At 41.9% G+C, this 15,940-nt stretch overlaps 1 protein-coding gene across 1 annotated transcript; it reads right to left on the bottom strand.

Moving 5' to 3' along the window:
• Positions 1-452: 452 nt before the first annotated feature.
• Positions 453-15,635, bottom strand: lrfn2b (leucine rich repeat and fibronectin type III domain containing 2b). The gene is made up of 2 exons (XM_042503639.1): positions 14,245-15,635; positions 453-1,486 (listed from the first exon to the last, which is right to left on the bottom strand). The coding sequence occupies exons 1-2, from the start codon at positions 15,633-15,635 to the stop codon at positions 514-516; spliced, it is 2,364 nt and encodes a 787-aa protein (XP_042359573.1). The 3' UTR covers positions 453-513.
• Positions 15,636-15,940: the final 305 nt, after the last annotated feature.

The following is a 15,940-nucleotide window of genomic DNA, read 5'->3' on the forward strand; positions in this document are numbered from 1 at the left end:
CACCATTCTGCCAAAGAAGGTTAAACATTAGGTAACTGAAATCGGGATGAATTTACAGGAGAGGATTTGAACGTGGAACGGTCACGCCCTGTGTCAAGGCAGAGGCCAGCAATGGATCATTTGTGTTTGACCAGCAAAATAAAAAATATAAAACTTTCTTTTCATTACATACTTTGAATTTATACAGTATAATAACAGTCCATGGGCATGATCACATGTTTTTAGAAGAGACAGCACTGTTCTCTCATTTTCCTTCAGTTTGTAGCGCCATTTTGATCCATATCTGTACAAAGTGTGAGGCAAAACAATCCAAAGGTCTTATTCCTGAAGGTTGTATTTGGCTATGACTGTGAAAACCTTCGTTCTGTCCCACTTGAGTCTAGACAGTGGAGTGGAAGGGAATGAAAAATGAGTGTGCTTCATGCAGGACAAAGGCTCTTAGACCGGCGGGTCTGTCTTGGCATGGCTGTTTGCCGTCCGTTTGGGCAGTGTTTGACAGTGTGACGGTCCCTCCTAGACAGTACTCTCCATCACCCAGTCAGCGCTGTCTATTGTCCCCTTGCTCCCTCCCGTGTCCCCCTCCTCCTCGCACTGCAGCAGCATGCCGTTTACAGACAGGCTCCTCTTAGTCCAGATGCTGCTGATGCGGCGCGGTTTGTTGCACAGCTGCGCGGCGCTGGCGCTTGCTACGTCTCCCATGTCAAAGGACTGGCTCCTTTTCGGCTTGGAGTCCAGAGGTAGCATGAGGAGCCGGCTGAGGCTGGAGTCCAGCGTCCGGCCCAGCAGCGGCTCCCTGTCTGTGTGGGGTTTCCCTGCTGCTGTCACAGCGCTACTACTGGAGGTTCCTGGGTCACGACTTTGCACCCCCCGCAGCTCCAGCGAGGTGAATGCCCCGAGCAGGTGGTCCAGGTTGGTCCGGGGCTTGGGGGGAGCTGACCTCCAAATGTTGGCAAGTGTGGTGTTTGGGCTGTACGAGCCACCTGCCATGGAGCCTGAGGATGAGGACGAAGAGGTGAGGCTGCTCTGGAGGGAGCCGCACTTGAACTCCACCACTTCGTCCTGCAGAGTCACCTTGGCCTTGACCGGTTCAGGCTGTGGCTGAGATTGGGGCATGAGGAGTCCATTTTGCCCGAGTCGACCACCGTTGGTTTGAGAGTGCGTGTCACTGACATTGGTCAATTTCCCAACTGGGGGTTCGGTGTCTGCTGCCTTGTAGCGCACCATCAAGATAACGATGAAGACCAAGAAGAGAGTGGCAACGATGATGCCCCCAACCACCAGGATCATGGTGCCTCCCAGCAGCTGGCTGGGCAGAGACTGACACTGAGGGTAATCATCTTGGGTGAAGAAATGGGTGCACCCCACAACGTTCGTGGCCGTGAGCGTGGTGGCGGTATCATCCCAAGCGGCCAGCACGCACAGATCGTAGCGAGTCCCTGACACCAGATTGGTCACAAGGAAAGCTTTGCTGGAGGCCGGGATCATCCTTAACAAAGACAGGAAAAACAATTAGCACCTGCAGGTTAATTACCCCATTAAGATAAAGAGGCCTTCCTCTCCTAACAACCAGGGCTGATATCTCCTTTACAGACACAGAGGCAGCTGTAAAAACCTGGAGGAGTGATACAGCAAATGATTGAGCCATCAGCATCTGAACAGGGTACACATGTAATTTCAGCACATGGAGACTTAACTAACTGCTGCAGGAGGTAGCAACCAGCTCTATTCAGGGTGCAATTTTTCATTAAAGGAGAGCCAGGATTTCCATTTGCATTCCCCGGAGGTTCTGTGCACCGCTAAGTCTCTGCGGTGGCTGCTTTAACAGACAGCCAACAGTAATTGGCTTTATCTCTCACAGCCATCTGTCTTGCTGCAGTGAACAGAGGGTCCATTTGATATCGCAGCTCTGGAGCAGTAATAAATAAACAAGTCCAAAAACACCAGGAAAGAGAGTGAAGTGTGAGGCACTTTTTATGTGTGCCAATCTCACATAGATTTGAACCTGTGGGACCTGTCTGAAGTCCTTGTGGCACAAACAATAATCAGCCCGGTGGACAGAAATAAATGTTGGCAATGTATGTTTCTGCAAAGCATGGATTTCTGACTGACTTTGGTGGGGGGGGGGGGGGGGGGGGGGACACCTAGGCGAGACACTTGACCATTGTTCAAGACCATCAAACAATGAAACTGGATGACTATTGTGCCATAAAAGCTGAGTGTTTTTTCTAGTAAGACATCTGTGACATTTCTGGTGCCCATTGTGTCATCATGCTTGTTTTTTAGTACGACATGAGCAGCATGTTTGGTGGCAATTGTGCCACCTAAACTGGTCATTTTTTAGCAAGACGTCCACAGCATTTGACGATTGTGCGACCTAAACTGGTGATTTATGCCAAGACACCAGCAGTTTCCTTCAACGATTATGCCATTAAAGCTGAGAGTTCTTAGGCAAGACGTAAGCAGCATTTATGGCAACAATTGATCCACCAAAACTGTTTTATTTTCTTGCAAGATGTAAGCGCCATTTCTAGCAGCAATTGTGCCACCAAAGCTGGTCATTTTTTAGCAAGACATCCACAGCATTTGCAGTGAAGATTGTGCCACCTTGCAACTTGCAAGCAAGCATCTGGCAACAATTATGCCACGAAAGCTTCATGTTTTTAGGCAAGACATAAGCAGCATTTCAGTGATGATGGATCCACCAAAAGTTTTTGTTTTTGCAAAACACAGGCAAAATTTCCGACGACGATTGTGCCACCACACTCATGTTTTTTTAGCAAGACATGAGCAGCATTTTTGGTGGAAATTGTGCCACCAAAACTGGTAATTTTTTAGTAAGAGATCCACAGCATTCGCAGCAAAGATTGTGCCAACTAAATCGGTGGTTGTTGGAAAAGACATAGGCTTTTGGTAACGATTATGCCATTAATGCTTCATGTTTTTAGGCAAGACGTAAGCAGTATTTCCAGCAATGATTGATCCACCAAAACTTTTTTTTTTTTTTGCAAAATGTAGGCAGCATTTCCAGCAGTCAGCATGCCACTAAAAGTGGTTGTTATTTTGGCGAGACATATGCCACATTTCCGATGACTATTGTGCCACCAGAATCGTTTTTTTTTGCGACATGAGCAGCATTTTTGGTGGAATCTGCCAACAAAACTGGTCATTTTTTAGCAAGAGATCTGCAGCATTTGCTGTGATAACTGTAACACCTAAACTGGTGATTTTTGCCAAGACATAGGCAGCTTCTGGCAACAATGATTTTTCTTCTCTTTTTCTGCATGACATAAGGAGCATTTCCAGTGACGACTGTACCACCATTCTCATTTTTTAGCAAGACATCAGTAGTATTTTTGGTGGCCACCAAAAATGGTTGTGGCAGCCTCTGGCAACAATTATGCCATCAATGCTGTGTGTTTTTACACAAGACATAAGCAGCTTTTCAGGTGACAATGGAAAACAGTTATTTTTTTAAAGGCGTAGGCAGCATTTCCAGCAATGATTGTGCGATAGCAAGTGTTGTCTTTTGTTTTTTAGCAAGACATCCACAGCATTTTTAACAACAACTGGGACAGCAAACTGGATGATTTTTAGTGAGAGAGCGGCAGCAGTTGTGATGGTGATGGAAAATTTAACAATATTTCAGTGGCATTATCCCACTAAAAATTACTTTGTTTCCTTATCAAAAGTATTTTTTTTTGTGAGCTTGACCACATGTTTACCACAGTGTTGACAAAAAAAAAACATGTCCACAACATATTTTTATACAAATTAAACATATCCACAGTTTGCAGGAACTTATAATGATACATTTTTTTTCTGACAAATAGGTTGCCAAAATGCGTATTGGGTAGAGTAGAGTATTGGGTTAATATGTTTTGGTGAGCTGCAGTACTAAATGCACAAGTATGTAGCTATGCATGTTTGTGTGTGTGTGTATGGACGAATAAATGTTTCTTTCCTGCTATAAGAGCTCCAATCAACATGCTGAGTTGCCTCAGAAAGAGACAGCTCACCTCCCACTGCCCGAGGCGAGCTGCGCAGCGGCCGGCAGCAGAGGACTGCAGGTTGCACCGCTGCACTCACACCTGCTGTTTACACGATATTACTCATTTATATCCAGACCCACTTTCCCCCGCAGAGTAAATTCACACCAGTCATGAACCTGATCGCCCAACCTCAAGGCCGACTCTGGGTAAAAAACGTACGCTACATCTGATATGAAAGCAACATGTCACAGAGGTAACATGTCTGTTATCTCAGAGTATTATGATGATAGAAATGTTGGAGACTGTTAGTGCTGTTAATGATGCCAGCTTTTATCTCTCAGCAGGAATTCTGCCAGCTCTGTCCAATTTTTTTTCTAGCTCTACATTTGAAAATCTGCCTTCATTAAAACTGTTTCTGATGTGTTGTCACTTTCATATTGGCTTATAAAAGTGCTCATATGTCTATGTTTTTCTATGTTACATTGATTCAAAAACAGAAAAACTAGGGCAGGGCCACATTAACCCACTTAGAGGCCCAGAGGCTAAAAAACCAAGACTGGACTGCTACTGATCAGGTTAAAATACACGTATATTTTAAAACCAATGTGAACCAATGAATTTTGCGATTCAATTTGGAGGACGTTCTGAATTGAAGGGACAGTTCACCCTAAAATCAATTAGTTGATGATCAAGTGTTGGGGATTTCAGCTGTAGAGATGTCTGACTTTTCTCCAATATTATGGACCTACATGACATGTGGCTTGTGGTGCTCAAAGTGCAGAAAAAATCAAAATAAATGAATAAATAAAAACACCTGAAAATCTCAACAGCAATGTCTTTTTCCAGAAATCATGACCCGGTTACTCAGGATAATCCACAGACCTTGTTGTGAGAAGTTTCAAGTCAGAACTATTTTCTTTCTATTAAACTACACCCGCCGACCATATCATGACGCAGAAGGAAGCACCTACTACGAGACAAAAGAACGAAAATTAGCCTGATGGCAAACACTGGCACATTTATAGAAATGCTGATTATTGTGTGTTGTCCTTACACATAAAATAAATGAAAATGAAATTTGCTTTAAGTTCAAAGGTTTAAATGCTTGAAAGGCATCTGAAAGCAGCACATGGAAAACGATGTTGCTCCAGGTTTTCAAAGGGTTAACGAATATTGTGTGGTGAGCCAAATATATTAGGGGTGTAATGATTTACTCAACTCATGATTCGATACGATTCACGATACTAGGTTCACAATATGATTTTCTCCTGAATTTTTAAATACATAATGAGATTACAGAAAAAATATGACTGACTGTGGGGCTGCAAATGTGCTTATCAGTGTAGTTTGGCTGCGTTGTCTTTAAGGAGTAATGTGCGGTCAGCACCCTCTTGCAGTATTTGCAGACTGTTTTTGTATTTTCTGTTATCTTCTCGCCTGCTACTTTCTGATTTAAGGAAGCTCAAATGCCGCCACACTGATTTGAAACTGGAGGGTGCATCAATATCGCCTGTCGCGGATCCTTTGCTTCACCTTATTTAAGTTGGCGAGCTGTCTCTTGTCTCAGACATGTCGTAGGACAATGAACACATAGCGACGTGTACGGCAAGCAACCTTAGTCAAAAGTAGATTACGCCTACTGCTGTTCAAAAAGAGTATTGCGGGTAATTTTTCAACTCACTGATTTGAATCTCACATATTTTTTTATCGATTTTTAACTGCCTCATGATGCATTGTTACATCCCTAAAATAAAGTTACGTTAAAAGATAAAATATGTATTTTTTATCTGGACGTGAACTTTTCCTTTAAGGTGCATGATGCAGAAATATTCATTGTGACCGGCCAATTTATCTCCCATCCTTCACCAAAATGACATTTATCTGACATGCAACAAGGATCAGCCCAGCCTCAGCCTTTTTCCCAATTAGTCCCCTCAGCTCAGACAAAAGAAGCTGTTTTCCAATAAAAAAAAAAAGTTCTACTTCTCCGCAGTGCGTGCTACAGTTCATTACACTATTATAATTGGCTGCCTGGGATTGGGAGCGAAACTTCTTCAGCCTGGTTGATGCCTTCGCCGCTTGCTCCTGTGTCTGGGTCTAATTGATTTCAGGTTGTCTGCATAGACTGGCTAATTCATTTTAATTCATAGGAATAAAGCCCGAGTCCAGAGAAACCTATGCGCACGCTTATCAGGGCGAGATAAAAGTTTTTTTTCCTGCCCCTTCGGGCTGCGAAAGGCAATTTGTGGAGTGGCCTGCTTAGCTCGCCATGATGGCGTGAGGCCGCAGCATTAATCAGAATGAAAGCAGAGAGGGGTAGAGAAAAAAAAGAGTGGGAGAGCAGACATAAGAGGAGATGCGCTCTTGGCTTCTTTAAGCTTTTGCGAGAGATTTGTCAGTTACACTTTTTATATATTCTACATATTTTTTTTATAAGTTCAAAGAAAGAGCTGACAGAACAAATGCATCATTTCTCCAGGCTGCAGCTTTCCTGTCCACAACAGTTACACTATTTTTCTCCTCTGGATTCGCTTTTTTTTTCTAGCTGCAAAGAATAGCTGAATCATTATTCATTACCTCTATAGAGCTCTCAAGACCTTTTTTTTTTCCTCACACTGGACAAATACAGACAAGGTCATGCCAAATGGTCTCCTGCCCCATTGATTCAGCCTAAACATCAGGGGGTACTGCTGGGAAATTTGATTATGCTTATATAAGCAAAAACCCCTAATGGCCTCTCCCTGGCTGCTCCTCACTCTCAGACTCCGCAGCTGTATTGTCGAGGATGAAATGGTCCGTGACATTTTTCTGCGTCTGTGTCTGCACCCTTGAATATCTCCTGGTTGCAATAAAGCATCCCCTCCGTCCGACTGTAATGGATGAATGCATTAGGAAGAGGAAGCTGCGCTGAGAACGGTGCCACCTCAGGCCTGTGGTTTGTGTTACGGTCTCCGCTTGACAGAACTCTGATAACAGCAGAGTTCATGGGAATAGGAAGCCGGCACAGCGGGGAGCCTTTGTGTGTCTGGCAGTAAACGCTCATTAGCTATAATTATGGCATAAATATATATAAGTGAACACAAAACATGAAGGAAAATGTTTGCTGTCTGTGCCATAAAACTAACTTGAAATTAAAAACTTTACAATGAACTGAGTAGCTAAAGTGGTGCTGGCTGAGGACAGAAGAACAAGCTGAAAAAAAAAGTCAACACAATTAAGCAGCTTTAAAGACTCTGGGAATCCAAACTGCCAAATACATTTTAAATAAGTAATTTAGGGCCCTATATGTATAATAAAAGCATAAAAAAATGATCAGACATTAGCCTCAAATTTGAAATATTGAGCGTGGTCACCCCGATAGCCATGGCTTTTCTGTCACACGGCAACCGCATTTTTGGGGGCCTGAGAGTGCAAACTTTTGGTTCCAGAGTGTAATTTTTGAAAACGCAACCCCCTCCGTTGCTGTGTAAACTGACAATGCGCAGATCCTGTGAGAACGGTGACGTCACGGCCAAACTTTGCGCCTGGAGGCGTTCTTCTGTGATGTCAACACAAAGTTACACCGCCAGCTACTGGCCTGGCATGCATACCACAGCATTTTTGGTCGTTTTTGCGTTTCCATGTACATGAGGACTTTTCTCACAAAGTTATCTCATGAAGAAAGAGGTTTTTTTTAATGCAAAGGAAACACTTGCGTTTTTAGTAGGGCTGTTCTCGTCTAAACATGGCCTAAGTCAGTTCACTCTCATTGGCTGTTCCAGGTTTCTGCTCAATACTCCATTGCGGGTCCTTTTATGCTACAAGATTTTAAGTTGTAATTATCAAATATGTTTGATTTGTGTTCTGATAAAGCAGGAGGGAGAGAGAGACAGGGCGAGGAGGGGCTGCACGAATGAGCGACAACAAAATAAGATTGAATAAATCAATGTATGGGAGAGCCTTGGTTACCGTATTAAGTGTATGCATATACCCATTGTCATCATTCCTGTACATTTTCTTTTGCATTCGATATATTTCTGGAACATTTCTTTGCTCCTGCCGGATATTTTGGGTTCCTGGAGGAAACTTGGCATTATAAAATGAGTTGGTACTGGTAGTGTGTGAGCTGTGATCATTACACTACAGTGTGTTCTTCAGCACGCAAGTCATGAATCCAACAGGCTTTTCAGCTCAGCTAATACCCAGTAATGGTGGCCTTGGGAGCTCGCTTTCACTCCAGACATACATCTCTGTAACAGAGGAGCAGTGGCATTAAATCCTGTGACATGTGACACTGTAGCTATTATGTGGTTAAGTATTGCTCTGTGTATTGCAATTTGACTGAAATATCACCGGCAGGGTGCAGCCGACCTGCAGCTTCCATTAGGACAGCCGCATGAAGAAACCTCACCCTGTTCATGCCCTCTCAGCTGAGCATGATGGGCACAATGTGTGGACCTGTCATTTCAACACTTTCATATAACCATAACACAGTCTTTGCAACCTGAGCAAAGTGGTAAGATTTCTTTCAAAAACATTGGAAGGAGGACATGAGTGACTTAATAAGACATGGACCAAAAATTAGCAAACAATTACTAAAAAGTCACAAAATTACATGAAAATAAGAAAAAAAGAGGAACATTAAAACAAACAAACAAACAAAAAAAGTACCTAAGAAAGGGGTAAAAAAATTAACAATAAAAAATAAAGTTTTTTTTCTGTAAATAAAAAATGAAAACAATATGTTTTTTTCTGTAACATATTTTTTGCCCAAAAATTAGCAAGAAATTGGTAAAAAGTTACAAGATCATTGCCTGAAAATAAGAAAAAAATGAATATTAAAAAACAAAAAGAACGACCTTAAAAAAGAGATAAAAATAAAACATGATTTTTTCTGTTAATTAAAAAATACTAAACTGCTATTTTTTTTTCTGTAACACAACTTTAAAATATACAATTATAAGAATTTAAATTTATTTGGACATTTTTCCCCACTTTTTGTTAATATTGAATGATTTCCCCAAACTATTTCAGGTCATTTTCTTGAGATATGTCGTGTTCAGGGGAATGAAACAGATGCAAGGTCACATTGACCATTGGCAACCAAAATCTAATCAGTTCATCCTTGAGTCCAAGCAAATGTTTGTGCTTTATTAGAAAAAAATCCCTCAGTGTTCTTGAGATATTGCCTTCACAGATTGAGAAAGACAAGGTCCCTATGATCTTGACCTTTAAAGTATGTCCAATAAAAACTGATCAGTTTACCATAAAGTCCAAGTTTGTTCCAAATTTGAAAAAAAAAAAAAACCCAAACCAAAACAAAACAAAACAAAAAACAACAACAAAACAAAACAGTTGTATATAAGTGTAAAGGTGTATTTAAGTGAAGCAGGGATTTTTTGAGTATAAGAAAAAACTAATTTGGAGAAAATGGTCTGAAAAATATGTATGGTAAAATTCCATCCATTTAAGGGGAAAAATTAGAGACTCGGATAAAAACCTTAACAAACAGATATAACCATGAAACTGCTCCAGTTGGTTACTTACATTAAGATTTTTTTCTGAAATTTTAAGTTAAACATGCAAATGAGGCACTATTTACTAAAAATGCACTTTTTGCATACATTTTGAATAACAGAAATCTGGTTTAAAATCGACATACATTTTTTTTCTGGTTAAAGACATGTTATGGAAGAAAATTTGGCCAAAATTAGTCAAAAAACTATGTTTTCATCTGGGGCATCTCTCCTCAGTACTTGTTATAAAGTCATACTTGAATACATTTTTGGCAACTCTACCTACCTCTGATTATGCAGCAGTCACAAACTTTAGAATATCTCAGAACAGTACACTTTTCAGGAATTAAGAAAAGAAAACCCCTGGTGACATCTCATTGTGTTAAAAGTCCTGTTTTTGAGAAAGTTCTGTGTGCCCTCAGGCCTTCACACTCCACCATCCTACATAAAGGATCACGTAAAAACCTTTAGTTCAAGTAACAATGTGCCAATCATGCAAACTGGAGCAGTGATAACATTGTCCTCCAGCTCCAGTGTTTGAAGAGGAAACAGCTGACAACTCGTACCTCTTGTGCACAACAGTGGAACACAGGCGAAATGATTAAGCTGTCTGGATCCCAGCAGCTACAGACCTATTTCCAAACTTCCACCCTTATCTCAACTTTGGCTGAGAGTTGTTTCCACTCAACTTTTCTGAATTCAGCTCGGCTCTCATGAATCAATCTGTGAATTATTTCGGGCTACGCGCAGCACAGCCCTTATTGAGGTAGAGAGTCACATTCCCATGGCAGCATAAAAGCTCGTTTTTAATCCCATTAGATTTGCCGCAGCTTTTACAAACATCTTAATTGATCAGCCCGGGCTGGCATTAAGGGCTTGTTGGTTCAGCTCCTATCTGTCTCATATTCAAACTCGGGACATCATCAGCAGACATTATAAGTGGAGGTTCAGTTTGAGGTCCCTGCTTTTACTCCTACGGCTCCCAGTGAGCCACATCATCAATACACACAACTGTTTAACTTCTCTACTGATCATATGCAGCTACGTTTAAAAATACAAAGTGTGGGAGAGCCGCTGCTTACAGAGGATTTTTTCCCTTTTCTGCCCTCCCTTTTTTAAATCTTTCTTTCAGCAGTCCCCTCAGTGTTTCACAGAAGACTTCATTTCATTTAGACTTCTCCCTCTGGTAAGCACTATACAGAACTGCGTGGCAAAACAACTAGAAACACTTTCTCATCACATTGATGAACACTTGACACCAGCCACATTGTGTCAGGAACAATCCCCGTGCAACGACCTTGTAAGACAAGCATCCTTTGTACTGCAAATTATATCTTCTTATACTATATACTGTTTGGTTGTTCTTTTGAAATGAACAGAAAGCTCCAGAGATTATGTTTATCTCTAGGCCAACACAGAAGTTAGCTTTGCCCTGGTTCCTTATCAAAAGGCCTATGGGATTTTTCGATTGGATTTTGGATCACTGCAGAAAATAAGTGGCAAACAAACCTTTATGATACCTTTAGGTTTTCACATATTAACACTTTCCGAAATTCTGAATCTTAAATGCAATCGCGAGAGGTAAAAAGCTAATGTTAGACTATTACATTAGCCTAGCTATCATGAGGTGAATGATCACTTTGATCAGCTCATATTCTGTAACCACTGAAACCACTTTTTTGTTGAGAAACAGCCATGTCTGTAAGCCTTAAATTCACATAAACATAATTGACTATTAAGCCTATGTGTTACAATGTTGCAATTGGGTCCGCCCTCTTTTGGTAATCAGGGCTGATGGGATGTTTAACAAACTGGTGTTATTGGCAAAATATGGCCCAGATTGTGGCCGATGGCTGGGCAGCCACTAACTGCATCACACTCTTGAAACACAGAGCGTACTCTGGGTCCAGGTGGAGCACTAGAACGCCAGATGTGGTTAAAGAGAAACTTAACATACACCTACATCATTGTGTTCATTCTTAAAGTTTGCTTAGTGAATCCAATTAACTTTGACCACACGGACTGATGGATTATCTGACTCAAACTCCACAAACTGCTGCTGAGGAAAAAAAGACTACTGGAGAAAAAAAAGACTACTGGAGAGCTCCTCGTGCTGCGTGCATACATCCATGCAAACATCGGAATTTAGAGAAAGGACACGGAATGATGAAAAAGGAACACATATTCAAGATAAAAAAAAACAACAACATTAACATGGGAAGTTTGCTGAACCTAGGCCAATTTACTAGTTAGTATTTTATATAGTGTGGTATGATCTGCTATAGTTGCACCTTACAAGTCTGTGTTGTATGGCTTATAGGTTAGGCTAAGTGTATGATATCATCATTTATTAACATGTAAATGCTGCTCTTAATGCCTGCATGTGCCAAAAAAATGTTGTAGCTTTGGTTGCTTTATGTTGCTGAATAGTGGAGACTGTTGCTGTGCTATAATGTTTTACAGTTTCCTGCATGGCTTGTGCAGTGTCTTGAGAATTCTATTTTTGTTGCTGTTCTTGTTTTTATGGCGTCTTGTTGTCCATCACCTCATTGGTTTCAGAACAACTTGCCAAAGCACTGCAGCTGAAAATGAACCAGCTGGCTAACGCCGGCACATTTACAGGAATGTTGATTAATTTGTGTTGTCCTTATACATAAATTAAACAAAATGAGGATTTGACTTTACAACAGCTGTCATTTCTATAAGTCCTGCATGGCTTGGTACATATGCTATTTAAATATGTATATAACATGAATAGTGTTTATTATATAATCTCGCTACATATTCAAATAAAAAAAATTCAAACGAAAATGTTTTATGCAGAAAAAAAACCCATCAATAATATGAATGTTGAATAGGATGAATTACATTATTATGTGGGTGAAACAAGAAAGAAAATATGCCTCATAATAAAGAGAAATATTGCGACAAAAGGGTGGCCACCACAGCCCTGAGGGTACGGCTCTAAATATCTGGCTTTCCACAGTTTTGAGAAGAGATTTAAATGGTATTAAGTAATTGGATTTTTTTCTGGCTGGGTTCACATTCGTTTTCGAGGCGGCAGCGGTGGAATACAAGCCTCATCTAATACAGTTTCATCCCCATCAAATGCTGGTGGATTGACAGAAAGCCCTGCCTCCCCAGCTTAGAAATTGCTCCGGTTTTGGACTGCTGACTATAATGGAGCCCAGTACAGCCCAGCACTGGGCATCATCACATGATCAAAAGATGATGAAGAAGAGAAAAGAGATGCTTTCACTGCTGTCAAACAATATGATGGACAATGCAGATATAGATACAGTACACTGGATGTTGGATGGATCCCTTCAGATTTGCAACATCAGTGTAAAACATTAGAAAAAGCTCTGCAATATACTGATTCCACTGGGGTGTCTGGCTGTGTGCTTCTGTAAACACTGCATCCAGTAAATAGACATCATTTAAAGTTTCAGCAAAATGGATCCATCTTTGTTTGACACCAGATTCTTTTCCAAAAATTATTTTGTTAGTTTTTTCCACTGAGCTTTTCATTTAGAAGCCATGGCTTTTCCCCTCCAAGTTATTTCCTCCTCATCTCCCAAATAATGACAATGTACTTTGTGATGAACAAATATTGAGAAAATATTGACACTGCCATAATAATGTCTGTAATTTCCAAATTGCATAAGGCTGCTGCGATTTCAAATGAGACAGAAAGCTGTTTCAGACATCGTCTAAAAGTATTTCTGCTCTGCAAAATGTCTTTCAATTTAGGTGAGCAAATACTCAGCATCAATGATGGATAAATAGATTTTTTGGCAATTTGGGGCTGTTGGACCAAGCAAAAAGCAAATTATCTGATATATTATCTTATTATCAAGTTGTTGTGTCAAATTTTTTTGCAAACAATTACTCATTCATGTATCAAACAGACAAAAAATTAGATATCACTCAGAGATTCTAGACACCTTATAAATTGTCCAATAATCACTTTCTGTTTAGGTTTGATTTATTCTCTGTCAAAAAAAAAAGTTCAACCATGTTCACCAGCAAGTTCCTTACTTTGCCTGTGGTTTGGTGCCAGGTATGTAATGAAGAGTTGTCATGGTAGCAGCCTCATTCATTTTTTCCCCAACTTTTCAGTCAATTTTCCACGGAACACCAGTTCTGATAGTCTTTTTAATTTCAGATGCAGACGTACCCATCCTGTCTGGAAGTTCCACTACATCAGTACATGCCTCCACACCTGCCCCTAATTCCCCCAGATCAGCTGGCCTTCAGTCATTTGCTAGTCTGTCCACAGGCCCTTTTCAAAGAGGACAACTTGACTCAAGATAGTAGGAAAAGCACATGTCTAATTTAGGCTTTGACGGTATGTAGTATTTCATACCTTCGTACCTTTTTGAATTTCACCGAGGTATACAGTGTATGATGGTCTGCACTCCGAACAGCTGCCTGTTCCACCAGTAAAGACCGCAGAGTGAGCTCTGGTGGTGAATGCTGTGCACTACATACAATGAGTTTAATAGAAAGAGAAGTGCCTTTATTTATGATGGTATTAGAAAAACATCCCTCTGGGATTTCTAAATACCCTGGTGTACCCTAATACCGTGATACCCCCAAGCCTCATCTAAATAGTAAAATAAATGATGGCAGATTAATATTTAGCAGCTACAGTGTCAGGATCCTGGTATTGAGGCTTATTGTAATGGCTTACTTGCAAATTTGACAAAAGCTGTGCTACACTTCAACATTCTGAAAAGAAATATGCAAGTGCTTACCTGTAGATGAGAACCTCATCATCAGAGCAGTTGTACTGGAGCTGGTACATCTTCACCTTGGGAGCTGACTTGCTCACTGTCCACTTGACCAGTGCTGAAACAGCTGTCACCTCGGAGACGGAGACAGTCCTCTCTGGTTGGTTCTTGGGAGCCCCTTTGCTGATCCTAGTGGTCCCTGTGATATCAGAGAGGCGGGACTTCGGTGGTGCTGGCTGCCCGGTGCCATTGCTGAGGTGTGGGAGCTGAACAATGGACACCTCCACGGAAGCAGTGGACTCCCCAGCCACATTAGCAGCGATGCAGGTGAAGGTGCCATAGTCCTTGGAGGTGGTGATGGTGATGCTCAAGGTTCCATTGCTGTACACTGCAGTTCGGGAGGAGTTGCCAAGTAGCCGATCATCAGGGGAGATCCAGTGGATGGTAGGAGAAGGGTCTCCAGTTGCTTCGCACCTCAGGCTGGCCGTCTGGCCCTCCAATACCAGCATTCTGTGAGTGTGCTGGGTAATAAGAGGTGGCTGACACAAAAATTCCTCCTCCTTCACATTCCAAAAGTAACGACCCTTCACGGCAGGAGGGGAGGCACAAGTCTCCAGATCGTCGTCTCTCTCAAGCCTCCGCAGCCACAGCATCTCACAGTTGCAGTGTAGTGGGTTCCCGCCTAGACTCAGGGACAGCTGGGGAGCATAGGGTGTAGTCAGGATCATTGAGTCCTGAGCGCGGGCAAAGATGGGGTCTGGGGGTAGCTTCTGCAAGCGATTCGAGGTCAAGTCCAATCTAGCCAGCCTTTCTAGGTCAGTGAAGGTCCCCTCTGGAATAAAGTCCAACAGGTTGTGGTCCAGACTAAGCTGGTGCAGGTTAATCATCTGGCGGACTGAGTCCCAGGGCAGAGACATTAGGTTGTTGTAGGAGAGATCTAGATCCTCCAAGGCAGGTGCCAGGTCCTCAAAAGCCTTGTCGTGGACACGTCCCAGTTGGTTGTTATTAACAATGAGGTGTTGCAGGTTGACCAAACCTCGCAAGTCATCAGGGCCTAGCTCCGTTAAACGGTTGTTGTCCAGATGAAGCGAGCGCAGTGTTTCTAAGTCACCAAAAGAGAAAGGCTGAATGTAGCTGATGGTGTTCCTGGAGAGGGTCAGGTCCACCAGGTCGGTCATGTTGGCAAAGTCCTGTTGCGTAATGCGGAGAATATAGTTGCCTCCCAGCCGGAGCTCTACCGTGCTGCGGTCGATGTCTGGAGGCACGAAAAGAAGGCCTTTGGAGGGACACAAAGTCCCCAGGGATTCGGACAGATTCTGGCATGAGCAGTACTTGGGGCATGCATGGGTGATCATCACTGTGGCTCCCAGGACCAGCAGGCAGTAGATGATGTGGTCCATGGTAGAGTCATACATAGGAATCTGTGTGAGAAACAGAAAAATAAAGACAGACAAGTGAAAGTTAATAATAATAAACTTTATCTTTCAAATGTCATTGTCAATTCAACAAGGCCCTTCTTAAAGGCTTAAGAAACAGGGGCAAAATAGTTTAAAAGATCAAAAGTCCGAACTATGTCCTACCAGTCTGATCAGATCAATTTTCCATCCGTGATGGAAGATTTACAAAGTTTCTGATGTCCTGACATCAGTAAGGAATTTGTTCCACCATTGTGGAGCCAGAAAAGCAATAGTCTACATTCTGACCACTGATAGGAAATGGT

The sequence above is a fragment of the Plectropomus leopardus genome, chromosome 16 (assembly GCF_008729295.1).
Source record: "Plectropomus leopardus isolate mb chromosome 16, YSFRI_Pleo_2.0, whole genome shotgun sequence".
NCBI classification, from domain to species: domain Eukaryota; kingdom Metazoa; phylum Chordata; class Actinopteri; order Perciformes; family Serranidae; genus Plectropomus; species Plectropomus leopardus.

Coding starts and splice junctions, on each gene's coding strand:
- lrfn2b (XM_042503639.1), bottom strand. CDS start 15,635: ATGTATGACTCTACCATGGACCACATCATCTACTGCCTGCTGGTCCTG. Junction 1,487..14,244: donor GATGAGGTTCTCATCTACAG/GTAAGCACTTGC, acceptor GTCTTTGTTAAG/GATGATCCCGGCCTCCAGCA.